General features: G+C 45.1%; 1 protein-coding gene across 4 annotated transcripts in view; it reads left to right on the plus strand.

The window, feature by feature from the left end:
• Positions 1-21,066, plus strand: part of LOC140394931 (uncharacterized) — a 141,189-nt gene extending 120,123 nt beyond the window's left edge. For all 4 annotated transcript variants that reach the window (XM_072482130.1, XM_072482129.1, XM_072482131.1 and 1 more), the window contains 2 exons: positions 14,463-14,676; positions 17,029-21,066. In XM_072482130.1, the coding sequence (XP_072338231.1) occupies positions 14,463-14,676; positions 17,029-17,236 (422 nt within the window). In that variant the 3' untranslated portion in view covers positions 17,237-21,066. The remainder of the gene's footprint in view (positions 1-14,462; positions 14,677-17,028) is intronic.
• The last annotated feature ends 1,340 nt before the right edge of the window (positions 21,067-22,406 follow it).

A 22,406-nucleotide genomic window follows, 5' to 3' on the forward strand; every position in this document is an offset into this window, starting at 1 on the left:
TGCTGTTAATGAAAGAAATCTGAGCCCCTACACAATCCAAGAAATAATTTATTTATATGAATAATTCACTTTTAGAATAATCATTTCCCCAAGTGCTTCATAACCGATGATTCATTTTGAAAAGAAAGACTTGCATTATATGCAGGCTTTCAAGACCTGGGGCAACACAGCCAATTAAATACCCTTTACATCACTGTTATAATAAGGGAAATGCGAAGGAACATAGAAACATGGGATCAGGAGTAAGCCATTCGGCCCCTCGAGCCTGCTCCGCCACCGTTCATCAACTCGGGCATGGCCGATCTTCTACCTCAATGCCACCTTCCCTCACTTTGATGCTATTGGTACCTAGAAATCTATCATCTGCTTTGAACATACTCAATGACTTGAGCCTTCACAGTCCTCTAGGTAGAGAATTCCCAAGATTCACTACCCTATGAGTGAAGACATTCCTCCTCACATTGATCCAAAATGGTCTCACTCGTATTCTGAGAGAGTGCCCTCTGATTCTAGAACCCCCTCCTCCCCCGAATCAGGGGAAACTACCTTCTTGCCTCTACCCTGTCAAGCCCTGTAAGAATTTTGCACGCTTCAATGAGATCACCTTTCCTTCTTATAAACTCGAAAGAATATCGTCCCAAACACAATCTCACACTGGGGTGGGCAGAGCCTCGGGTGGGGAAACCCGCCCTTTCCCCTATTAAGATGCTTCATTAAAGCTCATTTCCCACCCGGTCTCAATGTTTGGGCTGGTGGGCGGAGGTCCGAACAGGGTGGGAAACCCAAAAATAAACAATTCCCCATCTCGGGAGAAGGATCGAGAAGGGAGGGTCACCTCTTTAGCTTTGGGCACACTCCCCTCCGGGACCTGGGAGCTCTGACCCGCTACCCCTCAGCCTATTCTCCGCCACCACAATCACCACCCCCCCCCCCTCATGACCATCCCAGGGCTTATGTTAAAAACAGTCCCGGGACTTTGTTCCAGCCAGTGTATTCCAATACCTCTTCTGGTCGCTGTGCCCTGACTGGTGGGACAGTTGTTGGCCAATCAACCAAGGGCCACAGGAAGTCCCACCCACTGCCAAACAGTTTGCAATTGACCCTGAAATGGCAGTGGGCTTCAGAGATTCAGCAGGAATGGGCTACTCTCTGGATAGTTCGACGCTCCTGAAATTCTGCCCTCACTCCTCAAATGCTGCCCTATATCCCCCAGTTCCTGAAATGGGACCAGAAAAGCTAATAGCTAGGGCATACAGCCAGAACAGTAGAATACTATCCTCCAGAATTTATGGTAAAGCTTCACGGTGACATTGTCAGGTCACTATCGCAATTTAGGACAGCACGGTAGCATTGTGGATAGCACAATTGCTTCACAGCTCCAGGGTCCCAGGTTCGATTCCGGCTTGGGTCACTGTCTGTGCGGAGTCTGCACATCCTCCCCGTGTGTGCGTGGGTTTCCTCCGGGTGCTCCGGTTTCCTCCCACAGTCCAAAGATGTGCAGGTTAGGTGGATTGGCCAATGATAAATTGCCCTTAGTGTCCAAAATTGCCCTTAGTGTTGGGTGGGGTTACTGGGTTATGGGGATAGGGTAGAGGTGTGGACCTTGGGTAGGGTGCTCTTTCCAAGAGCCGGTGCAGACTCGATGGGCCGAATGGCCTCCTTCTGCACTGTAAATTCTATGAAATTGTGCGTCTAGTTCTATATAACCACACTACATAAAAGATATTCGCGACATAGAAAAGGTGCACAGGAAAATAGGAGATTGATCCCAAGTTTAAAGAGATGAGCTAGGAGATTAAAAGTGTAGAAAAGCAATGGTTAAATGTGGGCCTCAACGAAGAATATTAAATGAGAGACAGAACTGAAAGCTGAGTTGAAAATGTATATCAGGAAGAGAGCTTCTTTATTCCAAGAGTGGCCACTATTTAGACTACCCTGTGGTAGTTTAGAAAAAATATTGGGGGTTGTCACATTTCAGGATTTCCAATCAAGTTTTGTCTTCTTGGTAAAATGTTTGGAAATAGTTATGTTCAAGTGAAAGCAACGGGGTTGCATTTTCACAAGGATTCTTTGGACTGTCCACTCTTAACATACATGGAAGATCTGCACAGATCTTGGAAAAATGGCACAGGCATTTACATGAACACACAGTGAATGAAGATAAAGGAACACTGGGAAATGAGACTGATAGCTCTGGGAAGGAAGCCTGTATTAATAAGGGAAATCGGACCCATCTCAAACCATGTAAAGTTATGTAAAGCCCACCTGTGGGCATAAATGCAGCACATGTCAATTTTGATTTTTCTTGCTCGATGAATGCGCTTTGGCTAAACGAATCAATATAATCTTTGATTACATCTGTTGCTCTTTTAAAAGAAAAGGCTTAACTATTTTATCTGCCATTGTCTCATGTACTCCCGTGGGGACGTGTATGGCCAACACAGCATTTGTTTCCCATCAGAGAGGGTCCATATTGTTTTTATTTATTTGTGGGGTGTGAGGATCATCATCCAGATCGGCATTTACTGCCTATCCTGAATTGTCCTTCAGTAAGTGGCTTGACAGGGCAATACAATTACTTTGGCTGCGGACTTGCATATAGGCAGACCTGATGGATCAGCCGTCTTCTTTCCCTGAAGAACATTAGTCATTTTACAGCAATCTGTTAGTTTCATGATCGCCATGTGTCCTTGTCTTTCCTCCTGCTGGATGTGGAGCGGTTCCTCTGAAGCAATATAACCACTTGCCCATTTCATTTACATGGCTAATTACCTAGTATTGTCCTCTAATTGTAATGGCTACATTTTCCCTTGTTAGTACCATCTTCCTCCAAAACCTAGCCATCTGCCTCAGTCCCTTGTGAGTGTTTATCTTTTGTCCCTCTGTGTTCACTGTAAATGCCGGCGCAATCGCTTCTCGCCCTTTTTTCGAAGAACAAGCCCAATATGAGGTGCGATGCCTTTTCTTGTCAACTTGGATCTTGTATGTCTCTCTTGTGGAGACCATGAATTGGCTTCAATTTGAATTTGAATTGGTTTTTGGAGCAGGCAATGAGATGGATTAAGGGTTTGCCCGTCCATTCTGTGCATTGGCTTTGTAACTTTAAGGATGGGGTAAAAACAAATTAAGTAAATGCCTTCGCCATTTTCCAGATTTCTGAAGATCTTCTGTGTATGTTACCCAGTGACAATTCAATCCTATTGTTTTCAATTGAATATAACTCGTTTGCAAACCTTTTCTATGAAGGCAAAAAGTGATTGGCAATCCTGAAACATGACAAATGCCAATATGTTTACCTAATATTATCTTGATATAACTTGTGTAAAAGTGTGCTGGCCACTTCCATGGAGGACCCTTATCGTCAGGACTGTTGCCCGTGAAGCCCACGGTCACATTGAAGGTTGTAAACTTGTAGCAGGAACGTTCAAAATGTAACTGGACATTAAAACGGGACTGTCAGTGCGCTAAAGGAATGAGTTTCAATGAGCCAAATGCTGTTTTTTCATCCTTGACCTTTTTTTTAATAATGCTTCTTTGTTGATCTCGTGGGCCTGATGATAATTCTTCTGCCTTTGTCCCCATAACAGCCATTATTGCTTTTGAGCAAATGTAAATCTCATTGACTTGTTCTGCGGTGAATTCATAGGCTACGTTTTGTGAAATGGAACAGAAATCACTTTAAAAATCCATCAGAACGATCAATATTTCACGCTTTAGTGAGCTTGATGCGAATGCCATGCTTATAGTGATTGACTTGATTCATTTTTATTTTACCGATTTTTTTTTTTTTTTTTTTTTTTTTTTTTTTTTTTTTTTTTTTTTTTTTTCTCTTTCTCGTGTCACTTTGGCTAATGTCTGCAAAATCCTGTGTCGACATTTCCATCAATCCCATTTCACCGGAGGCGGTTTAACACTAAGCTCCGTTATCTACTCACTCTTGCTCTGTTTTGCAGCCTCTGATGTGGCGAGAGAATTGAGCAATCCCCATTTCACTTTTATTCTCTTAGGTGCCAGCCATGACCAAGTTGGTAACGCTCTTGCCTCCGAGCTCCAATCCCACTCCCAAGACTTGCGCACAGAAATCAAGGCCGGGGTTTTTCGGGACCCCCGTGGTGTGGTTTTCTGCCGGCGGAGGTGACTTACCCTTGGCCTTCAGTGGTATCTTTCGGGTCCCAACAAGATCTGTGGCGTTTTGTATCGCTCCGCAGTTGGGGATCCCACCACGGGGAGCTGGCTTCGGCATGACCTATAGATCCCACCACCGGGAAGGGCAGTAAAATCCCGCTACAAGGCTGACACACCAGTGGAGTAGCAAGGGGTTACTGCACAGGCTAGTGTGATGTATATAGAAATTGTTATCTATTATATTTGCGGCAGTAATTGTTATTAAAAACTCAGGTTTAAATAGATACAGGCAGTATGTCTGCTAAAGCTGTAATTAAAGAGACGTAAAGGGTGAGAAAATAATTCATTCAAACCACTTACATATTACAGATAAAAGGCTAATGGAACATTGTTCATATTTTGGATGGTTCCCTGAGTGTATCTAACTGATGAGGGTTTGTATTTAGTCCTAGCTAAACAGGTCATGGAACTTAGTGGCATACAGATAATGTAATTAATGGGAGGAGTCAGGTCTGACTGTAGTTTTGCAATTCCCATAGGATTTGAGTTGACAAGACAGAAATGTATTGGTTCTGCTCTTGAAATGATCTCTCTCCAAAAGTCTCTACTGATAATGTGGTTAATGTTTAAATTAAAGTTTGTTGTAACATAAAAGATGATCTATTGGTCAGAGTCTTCACTCCTGGAGTGAAATGTACTTTCCTCACAGTTTTACAAATTGAAAGATATTGTTTGGGGTTCGCGTCCGGTATCCTGATAAATGTTGGGATCTGGCCTGATATCCTAACACAAGAGGTGCTGTCATTTAGGTGACATATCCCGATGTCCCATGTGTCCCCTCGGGTAAATGTAAAGGGTTGCATGGTACTACCTTGAGGAAGGCTGGGAGTGTTCTCCCTGGTGCCCTGGCCAATATTTAACGCCCAAACAACGTCACAGAAATGGTTTATCTGCTCGTTATCATACTGTTGTTTGTCGGAACCTGTTGCACAAATTGACTGCTGGGTTTCCTACTCTACATCAGTGACCATACATCAAAGGTATGTCATTGGCCATAAAGCATTTTGAGACATCTGTAGGTCAGTAAAGGTGCTATACAAATGCAAGTCTTTTTCTCTTTCGGTTACCATTTAAGCAGGACCACAAGATTTTCACTTTGGTCACCCTACAGTTCTGTCCACCGGTTGCACTACAGTTAATTGAGGATGCAGCTTGTGCATTAAAGTTCTACAGTAATTGTTTATTAAAATAATCCTGAAAGGGTTCCAGTCCATGTCTTTCCAGTCCCTACACCCACAAGGTAACATTTTTCCTTGAACCATGCTTAAGTCAGTCTCCAACTTGGGGCAGAAAACTTTAGGTTCCTCCTTGCTTTGTGCTGTACTTTAAGTCACTGTTCTTTGTGAGCAGTGCCTGTGCTCAAAAGCAGATCGTAGAGGCTGCGTTGCCTGTCTTTAGTGAAAGAGAATTTGCCAGCTTGTTGATAACATAGAACATAGAATTTACAGTGCAGAAGGAGGCCATTCGGCCCATCGAGACTGCACCGGCTCTTGGAAAGAGCACCCTACCCAAGGTCAACACCTCCACCCGATCCCCATAACCCAGTAACCCCACCCAACACTAAGGGCAATTTTGGACACTAAGGGCAATTTAGCATGGCCAATCCACCTAACCTGCACATCTTTGGACTGTGGGAGGAAACCGGAGCACCCGGAGGAAACCCACGCGCACACGGGGAGGATGTGCAGACTCCGCACAGACAGTGACCCAAGCCGGAATCGAACCTGGGACCCTGGAGCTGTGAAGCAATTGTGCTATCCACAATGCTACCGTGCTGCCACTGTGCAGTGTTACTGATTTCATCAGCAGCGTGCCTGCCAGTGCAGACACGATGGGCCGAATGGCGTCCTCCTGCATCGTAGCGATTCTGTGAATATCAGGATGTCCCAGGTAGGATGAAGAGTTGAAAGTTTTGCCGCACCACTGTCTTTGCCCTTGATTGTTACGTCCAACAATGAATTACTGCCATGGCACAGCCAGCTCCCACTTGACTGCTCCAGATTCAGATTGAAAATTATATTAAAGTCAACAGTTTAATCCCTTGTTTGCCTTGACATCGAGGGGGGAGGATTTCATCAAGGCCTGTAACCCATCAGGAATGGGAGCAGAGAGAGGAGTCAACCAAGACGGATCGGAGCTGTTCATTGGCAGTTTCCGAATTGTGGGGTTGGGGGAATGGGTGGTGGGGGGGGGGGGGGGGAGAGAATGGGTGGTGGGGGGGGGGGGGGGGGGGGGGGGAAGAGACAGGATAATCCCCAAAAGCCAGCATACTTTAAAGGGGGGGGATGCAATTTTGCAGTGGGCAACTTAAATTGATTTTCAACACCGGAAAAAGCAGGAAGATCGGGTGACAGGGAGGCTCCCCGGGTTTTCAGTGGCCACTTTGGAACTTCCTCCCCAGGAGCCCAGCAGAATGGTCAAAGGACACTGCAGGGAAGTGGGTGTGCACACATGTTTTTTTTTTAACAAACAATTTTATTGAGGTATTTTTGGCATAGAGAAAAAGTGACATTGTACAGTACAAAAAAAAAAGTCAAGACACAAATTAAACATAGAGCAAACCACGGCTCTGTTGTGTGCACCCATGTTACCCGGCACCAGTGGCTCAAGCGGGTCAATGCCAGGGCCATTGATTTAGGGAGGAAATCTAACGATCTGACCAGGGCTACTGAGGTAAAACCTGTACCCCTCATGTCTGTTACTCTCTGCATCGGCTGTAGTCCTAGAATTCACAAGGCTTCCTTATCCTAGCCCCTTATCTGAGACAGTGCTCGTGTGTTTCAGATTCCCTGGCCAGCGGAAACCAGCTTTCAGCATCTATCCTATCAAGCCCCTTCAGACCTACGTGTGTTGTGAAGCTATTTTATTCAGTCAGCCTATTCAATGTTGCACGTTCACTACCCCAGTCCTATTGTAGGCAAATACTAAATCTAACAAAGATCCTCTGTTGCCTTTCATACCCCTGTGATCATTTCCGATCAATCACATTTTTCTTTATTTTAAGAAGAAACTTGAGATGGCAGTCGCTTACTTGCAGCTTAGACTTGTGTTCCCAAGGGACAGGTAGCAGTCAAAGTTATCTGTTCTATTCCTGAATCTCCAGGTCCAATCGGAGAGAGGTTTGTAGTGCGAGGAGAAACAGAATCATTTCACAGCTGGATAAATTGCTTCCTCCTCAATTTACAGGCAAGCTGCTCCTGACAATGTGCCCTTTGTGCTTTGGGCTTTACCAGTAATTCAGACTTGACTTGCCCTACAGAAAAGCAGCCGTATGTTTTCACTAGTCCAGAGATTGCAGACAGATGGGCAGCTGGCGGGGTGTTTTTCTCTCCCCTGCCAGGAGGTCACCAGGCTGAGATAGCCACATAAAAGAAGAAAATACAAAGTTACAATTGACTGCATCAAATGGTCAGAGGAATGAGTGACCATTTAACCCCTCAAGCCTGATCTGCCGTTCCTTGGGATTGGTGATCAATGGCCTTAACTTAATGTTGTAGGTTCATCCTGGTCTGTGCTGGGTTACCCCAGGTTCCATCCTGCTCAGGGCTTGGTTGCGTAAGTCTGACTGAAGCAGAGGCACTGCAAGCTTTTCTATTGCTTTATTTCTCTCATGGGACTTGGGTGCCACTGGCAAACGGCAGGGCCAACATTTGTTGCCCATCCAAATTGCCCTTGAACGGAGTGGCTTGCTCTGCCATTGCAGCGGACAGTTCAGAGTCAACCACATTGCTGTGGGCCTGGAGTCAGATGTAGGCCAGGCCAGACTGGGTCAGGATGTCATAGAATCATAGAATTTACAGTGCAGAAGGAGGCCATTCGGCCCATCGAGTCTGCACCGGCCCTTGGAAAGAGCACCCCATTTAAGCCCAGACTTCCAACTTATCCCCGTAACCCAATAACCCCTCCTAATCTTTTTGGACACTAACGGGCAATTTATCATGGCCAATCCACCTAACCTGCACATCTTTGGACTGTGGGAGGAAACCGGGGCACCCGGAGGAACCCCACGCAGACACTGGAACAACGTGCTGACTCCGCACAGACAGGGTCAATGTTACTGGGACTAGCTTTATAGATAGAATCCCTACAGTGCTGAAGGAGGCCATTCAGCCCATCAAATCTGCACCAAGCTTCCTACCAAGGCCCTGCCCTATCTCTGTAACCCCACCTAACCTACCCATCTTTGGACATTAAGGGGCAATTTAGCACGGCCAATCCACCTAGGCTGCACATCTTTGGATTGTGGGAGGGAAATCGGTGCACCCGGTGGAAACAGGGAGAAGGTGCAAACTCCACTCCACACAGACAGTCGCCCACGACGGGAATCCAGCCCAGGTTCCTGATGCTGTGAGGCAGAGGTGCTAACCACTGTGCCATCCACTGTGCCATCCAGATTTATTAGCTAACTGGAAATTCCACCAACCGTGTGGTATTTGAACCCATGTCCTCAGAGCACCAGCCTGGGCCTCTGGATTACTAGGCCAGTGACATTACTACTATGCTATCATCTCACACAGAAAGTGTCTTCAGTGTTCTTGGGCTAGGAAGCTGGCAAGTGGCCCAGGTTTTGCTGCTGATTGCTACACAGTGACATTATTCTGCTTGAATAGTGTGGACATCAGATGAGTATCTGGTACTCTCTGTGATTGAACAACCAGATGGTACCGGTACTCGCCTTTGGCAAGTTGGGTAAGATACTTGGAGGGCTGCTGAACTTCCCTCATCGCCAGCCCTCCTCCTTTTGAAGAAAAGGCATGGATATTTATTAAAACACAGCAAGAAGGGATCAATAAATGTCAGTTAGCGGACAACCACTTGGTGAACTGACATGGTATTCCTTTGTCCCTTCTGGAGGGCTTTTAATCTGTTAGTTACGACCGGGAGTCAACACAATGGACAAGGAAGGTCAAATGAACATGTAAATCTTCCAGCAATATTGGCAGGAAATTGAACCCACACTATTTATTTTATCTGCTTAATTAAAAGGAGTGCTAACAAATGAAAATTAATTCCAGCAGCGAACCTGTTCCTTCCTTTAATGCCTGACTTCAGAAACTCAAGAATCATAGAATTTACAATGGAGAAGGAGGCCATTCGGCCCATCGAGTCTGCACCAGCTCTTTGAAAGAGCACCCTACCCAAGCCCACCCTATCCCCATAACCCAGTAACCCCACCCCACTAAGGGCAATTTTGGACAGTAAGGGCAATTTAGCATGGCCAATCCACCTAACTTGCACATCTTTGGACTGTGGGAGGAAACCGGAGCACCCGGAGGAAACCCACGCAGACATGGAGAGAATGTGCAGACTCCGCACAGGCAGTGACCCAAGCCGGGAATCGAACCTGGGACCCTGGAGCTGTGAAGCAATTGTGCTAACCACCATGCTACCGTGCTGCCCCATGAAACGTGAGTGGTCCGTCGAGTTTTCCATCTTGCCCGGAATGATTCCTGCAGGATGGGAAAATCCCAGCCATTATCCCCGTCTTTCCCTTTCCACGCGGATCTGGATCTGCTGGGCGTTTTCTGTTTTTATTTCGCATTTTAAGGCGTCTGCCATTTTTATTTTTTTTCTTTGTATAAATTTAGAGTACCCAATTCATTTTTTCCAATTAAGGGGCAATTTAGCGTGGCCAATCCACCTACCCTGCACATCTTTGGGTTGTGGGGGCGAAACCCACACAAACACGGGGAGAATGTGCAAACTCCACACGGACAGTGACCCAGAGCCGGGATCGAACCTGGGACCTCGACGCCGTGAGGCTGCAGGGCTAACCCACTGCGCCACCGTGCTGCCCTCGCTGTCTGCCATTTTTAAAAAGAGGTATTTGGGAGTGAATGGAGTGCGGATGGTCATCAGGGTTAATGAGCACCGAGCAGTAAACGAGGTTGTGTAATCTAAATAGCCACTGTTTCGATGGGAAGGTTGAGAAGTATGCTGACCTTTACTGAGCACTTTAATTAGGTTAGCATTTGCGCTGATTAGCAAGTTAATGGGAGGCTATTGTCCCGATCGAAATGATGCACTGCATGCCTCAATGATTGAAACCAAAGAAAACACCCAACAGCCGGGGTCATTCAGCAACTTTAAACTAACAAATCTGTCCATTCGGCAGTAGTAAAACTCCTGATCTGTCAGAATCTAAACAGAAAAGGGGAAACTTTAGACACTACCTATCAGCATCTGAAAGAGAATAGGAAGATTACTGTCTCAGGACCTGATGAAGGGTCTTGTTCAAAAACCTGACGATATCAACATCGTTGATGTCGAAGTTCAGAAAAATGAAAAGTGATCTGATTGAAATGTGTCAAACTCCTGGAGGGTTTGACCTTGTTGATGCTGAACGTTTGTTCCCTCTGGCTGAAGAGTCAAGAACTAGGTGTCATACTAACGGAGTAACTGGAGGTCATAGAAGTGGGGGTGATTTGTATGTTTGTATAAGGGGTCTAGCCAATTAGAACTGAAACCAGGAGAAATTTCTTCTCTCGGACGGTGGTAAGTCTTCCGAACTTTCTAACCCAGGGGGCCGCGGATGCTCAGCTGTTGAATACACTCCAGGCGGAGGTTGATAGATTTTTGCACAGTAAAGGAATCGAAGGATTTGGGGATAAAGCAGAATTGAGGAAGGGAAGAGCGACCATGATCTTATTCAATGTCAGAGTAACCTCTAAGAGGGCAGCACGGTGGCGCACACTGCAGCCTCACGGCGTCGAGGTCCCAGGTTCGATCCCGGCTCTGGGTCACTGTCCGTGTGGAATTTGCACATTCTCCCCATGTTTGCGTGGGTTTCGCCCCCACAACCCAAAGATGTGCAGGTTAGGTGGATTGGCCACGCTAAATTGCCCCTTAATTGAAAAAAATTAATTGGGTATTCTAAATTTATAAAGAAAAAGTGTAACCTCTAAGGGCCGTTTGTCCTACTCCTGTTCCCACTTCTTAGAATCTTATTAACCTGGTTTTCCCGTTTAGGGGGTGACTAAACTGCACCGATATTCAAAGCACTTTGTGTTTTTATTCTGACATTCAATCAAAATTGAGAAAAAATGGTGGAGCAGAGTATCAGCAGGGCAGCTGTTAATCTAATCGTTGGCTTCCCTTCTCATTCTCCTGTACCTACCTAAGCAGAATTCAGGCTCCTTCTCATTGGGCCACTATCCTACCCTTTCATAGGTAATTAAATAAATATTAATATAGAAGTTGGGAGAGATCATGCGGATGCACAAGGAAGCAAGGTAGCAGAAGGAGGAACGAAAGGGAAATTGGGTTCCGCTTTGCAGAGGTTCTTGGGGCAAAGGTGGGCACCTGCGGCACAGGGCCCACGAGACATTTTGGGGTGGCACGGTGGCAGAGTGGTTAGCACTGCTGCCTCACAGCTCCAGGGTCCCAGGTTCGATTCCCGGCTTGGGTCACTGTGCTAGTCTGCACGATCTCCCCGTGTCTACGTGGGTTTCCTTCGCGTGCTCCGGTTTCCTTCCACAGCCCAAAGAGGTGGATTGGCCACGATCAATTTCCCCTTAGTGTTCAAAAGGTTAGGCCGGGTTACTGGGTTACGGGGATAGGGTGGAGGCATGGGCTTGAGTAGGGTGCTGTTTCCATGGGCCGGTGCAGACTCGATGGGCCGAATTGCCTCCTGCGCTGTAAACTTTGTTGACGTCACCCATGCACAGTTTTGCCAGATTCCACTACTTTCGTCCACATGGTTTTTGTCACGACTGGTATGACTAAAATGATGCGCCTGTAACGTAATTGCATGTGAAGTGAGGTGTGTGCTGATTGTACACAACATTAACCATGAGAGCCACACGCTCCCTCTGCGCCCAATCAAAACATGAATATTCCTTTTGTTTTTACCTATTGGAAATTAATAATTCTATTGATATATGAATGTTTAAGCAAATGTTTAGGCATTTTCCATAATTCATTATGAAATGTTCGGCGTGTGTCAAATGTATTCGATTTTATTCATGGTCAGTGAGCAAGCCCGATTTCAACCTTGCGACCCACTGAGATGACGGAGCCAGCCTAAGTTGCCCATCACTGATCTAGGGGTTCACGTTAGCAGGCGAGAGTATGTTAAATAGTACGAAGTCTTACAACACCAGGTTAAAGTCCAACAGGTTTGTTTCGATGTCGCTAGCTTTCGGAGCGCTGCTCCTTCCTCAGGTGAAGGAAACAAACCTGTTGGACTTTAACCTGGTGTTGTAAGACTTCGTACTGTGCTCACCCCAGTCCAACGCCGGCATCGCCACATTATGTTAAATAGTGTCTGGGGGACACTATTTAACAGGAGGCATCACACTTTGAAACGGGTCCATTTTAAGAGTGGAGGAATGTGCTCTGAGAAAGGCGCCTGGGGCTACGCTTTTAATAGGGGATGGGATTGCGCGTTTAAAGGAAGTGCAGAGTACATTTTAATGAGAACATGCTGCTTGTTCTGCCAGTAAACAGAAAACACCAGGAAGGCAAAGTTGGTTCAATTTCTGAACAAACATCCGGATCTTCCCCCTCAGAAGTATCACCTTCCACTTGCAGAAGTGCAGCAGTTGATTGTCTCGTCTCCGCAGGCGACGTGCTGCTGTCGTACATTCAGTTAATTGTCTGGAGATTTCTAAGCCAGGGGCAAAGCCATTATGATGGTTGCATGGCAACTGCGTTGCCATATGCATCGCAGACGCCCCCGATTCTCCAGTGCACAAACTTTTTCATTGGGGGAAAACACCCTTAAGAATTTTTGCTTTGTTCTTCAAGGATGCAGAACTCTTGCTTGTTTATTAACGCAAATCGTCCAACCACTCCTTTAATAGAAACAGATTTTTAAAAATATTTTTATTCAGATTTTAACATTTACAACACACAACATTACAAAGTAAACCAACCTCCCCACCTTGCTCCCTCCCCTACCCCCTAGCAGTCGACAGTAACCAGCTCCTTGAAATGTAATATAAACAAACCCCCATCTCTGATGGCACCCCTCACTCGTCTTCCCCTGTCTCCCCCCTCCCCCCACCTTTTGAGCAAATCTCACATTTTCCAAATGAAAGAACTCCATTAGATCCCAATGCATCCCGCCGGCGTGCTGAACCAGAAATCTGGCACGGCAGGATGGAAAATCCCGTCCCACCTCTTTGACCAAGTGTTTGGTCATGTGTCTGACGTATCTCCTGAAGTGGCTCAGTGTCATACTTGGTTGTATTATGCTCCTGTGAAGCACCTTGGGACATTTTATCATGTTTAACCAATTTATCGAGTTCTTGGAAGGAGTTGCATGTGCTGTGAGTAAAGGGGAACTGGTAGATGTGCTGTACTTAGATTTTCAGAAGGCATTTGATAAGGTGCCACATCAAGGGGTTACTGCGGAAAATAAAAGCTCATGGTATAGGGGGTGACATAATGACATTGATTGAAATTGGTGAGACTACAGGAGACCGAGCAGGCATAAATTGATCTATTTCTGGTGGGCAGGATATGCCGGTTAATGTGACACAGGAATCAGTGCTGGGGCCTCATCATTTTACATTTTTTTTATAAATGACTTGGATGAAGGGGGACTGAAGGTATGTTTGCTAAATTTAGCTTGACAACACAAAGATAGGTAGGAACGTAAATTGTGAAGAGGACGTGAGGAGGCTATAATGGGACATAAAGAGGCTGAGTGAGTGAGCAAGGAAGTGGCAAATGGAGTATAATGTGGGCAAATGTAAAATTATCCATTTTGGCAGGAAGAATAAAAAAGAAACCCAAAATGATGTGCAGTGTAGGTGGATTGGCCACGCTACATTGACCATTTAATTGAAAAAAAATAATTGGGTACTCTAAAATTAAAAAAAGAATCCTATTATCTAAATGGTGAGAGATTGCAGAGCGCTTGAGGTGCAGTGGGATCTGGGTGGCTGAGTGCATGAATCACAAAAGGTTAGTTTACAGGTACAGTATGTAATTAGGAAAGCTAATGGAATGTTATCATTTTTTATGTGGGGAATTGCTTACCAAAGTAGAGAGGTTATGCTTCAGTTGTACAGGGCATTAGTGAGACCACATCTGGAGTACTGTGTACAATTAGGGCTCTGACTTGTACACCCACATTGGTAAACCATTGCATTGCTGTATCTGAGTGATTCACATCTTCAGCCAGAAAACACATTCAAAGAAAAGCTCCATTTGTTTGTAATGTTTAATATTACATGTTGGAAATGTATGTAGAATTCTTTGTCAAACATCTTCTACTGCTCCTATTTTGATCCACACTTAAAGATTTAACATGTTTTGATCTTTTCCAGGTGTTGTAATAGGTTCCCTGTCCCGGCTTTGTTCCACAGTGATTGATCCCTTGGACACTAATGTTCGTGCTGTTCTTATCCATCAGAGATATGTTGGCAACTCCATTGAGCAGTTTACCATCTACTTTATCAACATGGTTGTAATGGCAACCTACCTTCACCAGGAACACCTGAAGATCATTCCCATCTTAGCAGGACTCTTTGCAGTGGCAAGGTGAAAAATAATATGCAATAGACAATGCTGGAATTACTAACGATTCTTGAAAGCTAAAGGCTCCAGAGTTCTCCCAGTGCCCTGCCCAGTGTGATACTGAGCACGTGGTCCCAAAGTTTATCCTTGTTTTGTGATGAGTTCATTCATTGTATAGGGCAGCACGGTAGCATGGTGGTTAGCACAATTGCTTCACAGCTCCAGGGTCCCAGGTTCGATTCCCGGCTTGGGTCACTGTCTGTGCAGAGTCTGCACATTCTCCCTGTGTGTGCGTGGGTTTCCTCCGGGTGCTCCGGTTTATTCCCACAGTCCAAAGATGTGCAGGTTAGGTGGATTGGCCGTGATAAATTGCCCTTCGTGTCCAAAATTGCCCTTAGTGTTGGGTGGGGTTATGGGGATAGGGTGGAGATGTGGACCTTGGGTGGGGTGCTCTTTCCAAGAGCCGGTGCAGACTCGATGGGCCGCATGGCCTCCTTCTGCACTGTGAATTCTATGATATAGGGTAGAGATAGAACCTCCAGTAGCCCTGGGAATAAAATCAGCCACTCTTCCACTCCTGATCGCCATCCGAAATGGAGCCGGGGGAGCAATTCAGCCCCTCGAGCCCACTCCGCTATTCAATACCATCATGACTGATCTCACCTCGGCCTCAACTCCACTTTTCTGCCCGCTCTCCATAACCTTTCAACCCATTATCAATTAAAAATCTGTCAATCTCCTCAAATTTACTCAAAGTCCCGGCATCCACTGCACTTTGGGGTAGTGAATTTCACAGATTCATGCCCTTTTCCGAGATGAGTTTCCTCATCTCTGTTTCAAATCTGCTACGCCTTATCCTAAAACTATGACCTCTCGTTCTTGACTGTCCCACAAAGGGAGGCATCCGCTCCACATCTACTTTGTCAATACATTTTAGCATCTTGTAAACCTCAATGAAATCTCCTCTCGTTCTTCTAAATGCGAGAGCGTATACGCCTAAACTGCTCAATTTCTCTTCATAGGACGAGGCCTAAAAGCAGTGTAGGGTCAGAATTACTGTAATACATCATGACTTCAGAAATGTTTCACTATGGGCTGGATTCTCCGTCCCGCCGCGCCACATTCCTGCCCCGACCCGCTGGCGGGATTCTCCGTTCCGCTGGCCGGTCAATGTGGTTTCCCATTGTGGGGCAGCCCCACGCCGTCGGGAAACCCGCGGGTGCCGGCAAAACGGAGCATCCAGTCGGCGGAGAATCCCGCCCTATATGTCTGCCTTGACCATCTCATGCAATCTGTAAAGCCAAGATGTACACGTTATGCTGTTAATAGAAACCTGGAATATACCAGAACACAGATGTATGCTGCTACGCAGAACCTCTGAACCCATCAGGGCCCATGTGTACCCAGTTATTGGAGATCCTTGGACATAGCAGTGTACATCTACCCAGTTAATGAGATCCTGAAGGATACCAGGACAAATATACAACACGTTACTAAGCTAGTTAAACACTCAAAAGAGGCAGATGAGGAAACATGGAGGAATTATTTATGGCCGCTCATTCTCGCTTAAATAATCACAGAAATCCCAACTCAAGGATATCAGTTGGCCCATTGACTAGTTAGTCACGCTGGAGATAATCACTCCAATTTCATCTCCCCTGTAACTTTTAGTATTTTTCTTCAAGTGTAGATTTGATTGCCTCTGTTGCCAAGTGATTAGGATTTAATAAGCATGTGGTAATGTATTTTATATTCCAATCACCCTTTGTATGAAAAGATCTTCTAAAACTCCATTTATGCTTCGAGTTTATTCTTAATTTTATACCTCATTATTACCATTTTGCACAGCAGTGGAAATAATTCATCATTAAACCCTCAATTTTGACCGTCTTGTGTTCCGATTTATGTAGTGTTGTTCAAACCATATTGAGTCATTTTAAAGAGAAGAACAGATTCCAAAACGTTCTTTAGTGTTCTCTATTAAACACGTCGTGTGTCCATTTTCATGCACACAGATGCATGTGCGCACACAGACAACACAAAATAAATCTGCTGGAATTTTGAAATAAAAGCAGAAAATGCTGGCAACATCTGTCCAGCGAGAAACAGAGTGATGTTTCAGCCAAACATCTTTCAAAAGAACCACAGACCCTGCTACACACATGCACACACACCCCAGTCAAAAGGCCCATAACACACAGGAGCAGAATTAGGCCATTCGGCCCAGAGAGTCCGCTCTGACTCTCCAGGTGCCCATTATGATTTATGCAATTCTCCTGCCTTTTCCTTATACCCCTGCGCATTGTTTCAATTCAAATAATGAAAAAACCTCGCTCACCGTTAACACTTACAAAATTTATTGCCCCTTTCTTGCAGACTGATATATTGGATTACAGCCGGACTGAGCAGCGCCTATCGTGGATTTGGATTCGGGCTCTCGTTTTTCCCAACCTTGGCGATGGTGGCCTATAATTTCTATTGCATGTATGAAGTAGGACTGGATCACGACTTTGTCCCAGCTGAGAGTGGGGGGCCCACCCGTCCTCCTGCACCAAGACTGAGGTGGTGGGGTCTGGGGGGCTGAACTGCATTGGGGCAGAGAAATCGCACTGCATCGCGGAAGACTAGACTAGTGTACTGTGTGATAGTGCAGGGAGAATAATGGGCAAGGGTCACACTTGTTAGTTTTTTGTGGTTGGCTTATTGCAGTTTAAATTTAAAAACTACAAATATCAGACAGGATGCAGTCTTGTGACTGTTTTAACAAGCATTCAACTTTTCTGGAGTTGAGACTAACTAAAACTAGGAGATGATTGCTGTCTGAACAACAGTACTCGTTTAATGTCACCCAGGCACAGTGTTACGTCTTATATATTTCCTGAAAGTTTGTACAATTATCTTATGCAATCTCATCTCAAATCGTAGCATTAGAGCCAATTAAGGCACACTTAAGGACGTTTATGACCAGCCAATATGGGTACAATTATATTCAATTTTACTGTCAAATTGAAATAGCTTCTCCTGGTCTTACAAAGCTGACCACACAATTTACTTTTATCAATCCAGTACAAAGAACAAAGAAATGTACAGCACAGGAACAGGCCCTTCGGCCCTCCAAGCCCGTGCCGACCATGCTGCCCGACTAAACTACAATCTTCTACACTTCCTGGGTCCGTATCCTTCTATTCCCATCCTATTCATATATTTGTCAAGATGCCCCTTAAATGTCCCTATCGTCCCTGCTTCCACTACCTCCTCCGGTAGCGAGTTCCAGGCACCCACTACCCTCTGCGTAAAAAAACTTGCCTCGTACATCTACTCTAAACCTTGCCCCTCTCACCTTAAACCTATGCCCCCTAGTAATTGACCCCTCTACCCTGGGGAAAAGCCTCTGACTATCCACTCTGTCTATGCCCCTCATAATTTTGTATCTATCAGGTCTCCCCTCAACCTCCTTCGTTCCAGTGAGAACAAACCGAGTTTATTCAATCGCTCCTCATAGCTAATGCCCTCCATACCAGGCAACATTCTGGTAAATCTCTTCTGCAACCCTCTCTAAAGCCTCCACATCCTTCTGGTAGTGTGGCGACCAGAATTGAACACTATACTCCAAGTGTGGCCTAACTAAGGTTCTATACAGCTGCAACATGACTTGCCAATTCTTATACTCAATGCCCCGGCCAATGAAGGCAAGCATGCCGTATGCCTTCTTGACTACATTCTCCACCTGTGTTGCCCCTTTCAATGACCTGTGGACCTGTACTCCTAGATCTCTTTGACTTTCAATACTCTTGAGGGTTCTACCATTCACTGTATATTCCCTACCTGCATTAGACCTTCCAAAATGCATTACCTCACATTTGTCCGGATTAAACTCCATCTGCCATCTCTCCGCCCAAGTCTCCAGACAATCTAAATCCTGCTGTATCCTCCGACAGTCCTCATCGCTATCCGCAATTCCACCAACCTTTGTGTCGTCTGCAAACTTACTAATCAGACCAGTTACATTTTCCTCCAAATCATTTATATATACTAAAAAGAGCAAAGGTCCCAGCACTGATCCCTGTGGAACACCACTGGTCACAGCCCTCCAATTAGAAAAGCATGGCCTAGCCAGTTCTGTATCCACCTTGCCAGCTCACCCCTGATCCCGTGTGACTTCACCTTTTGTAATAGTCTACCATGAGGGACCTTGTCAAAGGCCTTACTGAAGTCCATATGGACAACATCTACTGCCCTACCTGCATCAATCATCTTAGTGACCTCCTCGAAAAACTCTATCAAGTTAGTGAGACACGACCTCCCCTTCACAAAACCGTGCTGCCTCTCACTAATACGTCCATTTGCTTCCAAATGGGAGTAGATCCTGTCTCGAAGAGTTCTCTCCAGTAATTTCCCTACCACTGAAGTAAGGCTCACCGGCCTGTAGTTCCCGGGATTATCCTTGCTACCCTTCTTAAACAGAGGAACAACATTGGCTATTCTCCAGTCCTCCGGGACATCCTCTGAAGACAGCGAGGATCCAAAAATTTTTGTCAAGGCCTCAGCAATTTCCTCTCCAGCCTCCTTCAGTATTCTGGGGTAGATCCCATCAGGCCCTGGGGACTTATCAGTAGCATCACATGGTTCTCTGCTCCTCAAAATTGTGAACTCGTTCTTAAAGGAAGTCTCCATTCTGAATTACCGCCACGTTCCAGTTACTTTCGAAGAGGGACCCAAAACAAGACCACTGTTTGTGTAATTGCCAGTGCTAAACCACAATGACTTAATTCTTAAGGTTTCCTATGGTTATTGTCAATCTGTGTCACCGACTGACTCCACCAAGCTTAAAAATTGTCTGGCGTAGGGGCCTTGCAATTTAGCCATATGACTGAACACAGAAGCTGGGGATTTCCAGCATTTAGTCACAAATTAATAGGCGAGAAGCACACTATTGTACTCAGGAAGCCCTTCATTATTTAACTGGACTAGGAGATCTCGGGGCTCTGATTATGGTGAAATCCAGTGAATCAGGCATACCAGCATTAAAGTTCCGCTCGCAACGTTACTCTGGCTGGTGAGTCACCACCAGACTTGCATGCTGTAAAAACCTACATCACCTGCAACCGATGGGCGATCTAATGGTAAAAGATCACTTCTAAGGACAAGATCACCCAGTGTTAATATTTCCTGGCTGCAATAAACAATATGCATAGCACATAGATTGCTCATGGAAAACTTTTAAATTCTGACTAATAATGGAGCCTTTCATATAGACTAGCACTCAGGATTTTCTGAACTCTAACGCATTCCCTTTCTCATTGAACTGATGGTGTCACAGGTTGATTAAAAGCCATGTTACATGTCTATCTTGCAGTGTTACTCTGTGCAAGAGCTCGGAACCATTTCCCTTCAGTAACACTGAGCACACAAATTCACAATGGAAGATTTGTGACGCATATTTGCAGGTGTATCAATTCTGAATTTCCAACAGTACAATTTAACAAAGGGCCCATTGACCGTGGATATTTTAAAAGTGTGCTATTATTGGGTTTGTTTGAGGTCTCTATGCTGATGAATACACAAATATAATATAAAACAAGACACCTAACACACCAGAACACTATTAAGCACTCTTACTGATTTCAGTGAAGGACGTTTTTCACGTTAGAATTTACCAAGAAAGCCAGCTCATGCCCGTACAGGATGGCTGGACTTTTTGCAGACTTCTTGTGGTCTGTAACCTTCAACACACACAAGGTAGTACTTACACTGAGAGCACAGATGACTCAAGACAAAGACCAACAAATCCAGTCCTCTCGGGATTTAACCACCGTTTCCGATTCAATCCCAATCTGGTCGATATTTACCTTGGAAATATAGGCATAGGGCTAAGAAACCTAGCAGAGGGAGGTGCCAAATCTGCAAAAGGAAGTGAAAAAACACTCTGTGGTGATTGTAATGCCAAACCTGAGTTTACAAATGTTAAGATTAGAGAAGATAGACCGAGGAGGCCTAAGGAGTTGCCAATGTTGAAGTCCTGGGAAACAATGGGTTAAAGTACGTGCCTGTGCAACGAGTCTCAGTTTGAACACTGAGGAGGAAGGATATTTGCTAAAATCATTGATTTTTCATGAGTATTGTGAATAATTTCACTTGAAGGCAGTAGCATAGTATATGCTGATCACCCCTATCTCCTAAATGTGTATCATAGTGAATTGTTAAGTGTTTTATTTTATTACTGATACCGTTGTAACTTAAAAGAGGTACATTCAAGTATTGAATATTAGTCATTTTTATATGAAGTGTTTAGATATGTTTATCTGCATAGGACTTTGATCCACCTATAAAATATGTTGATGAGCTAGTTATGTATTTAATCTAATACATTTTAAGACTGTGTAAGTGTGTAATAAAGTTACCGCATTGTGACAATGCTTTACAGAGAAGTTTCTACATTTCAATCCCACGAAAAATTATATCATGCATTTTATATTCCGGTGCGAGTTATACATAAAATCATAAAGGAGAAGGCAATTCGGCAAAATGACCCTTCTCCACCGTTCAGTACAATCTACCTTAAATCCAATTTTCTGCTCCTTAATTTCCTAAGTAGCCAAAAAACTATTAATCTCTCTCTTGATTATGTATAGTGCAGTGTTTTTTAAAATCGGTGTGCTTATTATATATCTCGGGTGCTGTGGCCTTCCCCAGAACTGTTGTTCCATTATCTCTCTAGGCCCCTGTCATCCCTGGAATGGCATAGAATCGCTACAGTGCAGAAGGAGGCCATTTGGCCCATTGAGTCTGCACTGACCCTCTGAAAGAACACCCTACCTAGGCCCACTGCCCCACCCTATCCCCAAACCCCACCTGGGGCAATTTAGCACGGGTAATCCACCTAACCTGCATATCTTTGGACCGTGGGCGGAAACCCACGCAGGAACAGGGAGAAAGTGCAAACTCCACTCAGTCGCCCGAGGCCGGAATCGATCCCGAGTCTCTGCCGCTGTGAGGCAGCAATGGATGTTTCTGGAGCCCAGAGTTTGTTGAGGTAATGCAGGAACGCATAAACACATGCAGCCTCTTGTGTCGGGAACAGCTAATGCAATGGCTTTACTCTCTTTTCACGTCGGGTGCTAGGTTCAAATCCCACCCTGATAGATGAATGGAGGTTTGCTTTCACTACCACTTGAGCTGCTTCTGGGTGGGATAAGGTCTGTTGTGTGGTTAGGATTAGGTAAATCCACAGCAACAAAAGAAACTGATCGCTTAAGACACCTTGGCAAACAATCAGATAAAACATAGTGGAAATGTCATTGGTGCAATAGAGAAGTGCTCTTTTGGGGTTGAGGCATAATATTTAGGAAAAATAAAACCTGCATCAACTGTGATTCATTTGTTTCTGAGTCAAAAGGTTACGAATTAAAGTTCCACTTGAAAGGCTTGGGCAAAAGGTTTTATGTTGTCACCCTAGTGCAATGATGAGAAATGTGTGGCCCATCAAGGTTCTGAAAGGGGCCCGTGAGACATTTTGTTGATCATTGCCCACACACAGGGTGGTCAGATTCCACCGGTTTCCATCTTGTGTATTTTTTTCCAACCGGAATTACTGAAATGATGCGCACATAAAACAGGTACACGTGAACTGAGGTACGCGCACAGGGTGGCATGGTGGCACAGTGTTAACACTGCAGCCTCACGGCGCCGAGGTCCCAGGTTCGATCCCGGCCCCAGATCACTGTCCGTGTGGGGTTTGCACATTATCCCCGTGT

This window comes from Scyliorhinus torazame, chromosome 18 (genome assembly GCF_047496885.1).
Source record: "Scyliorhinus torazame isolate Kashiwa2021f chromosome 18, sScyTor2.1, whole genome shotgun sequence".
Lineage (NCBI taxonomy): Eukaryota > Metazoa > Chordata > Chondrichthyes > Carcharhiniformes > Scyliorhinidae > Scyliorhinus > Scyliorhinus torazame.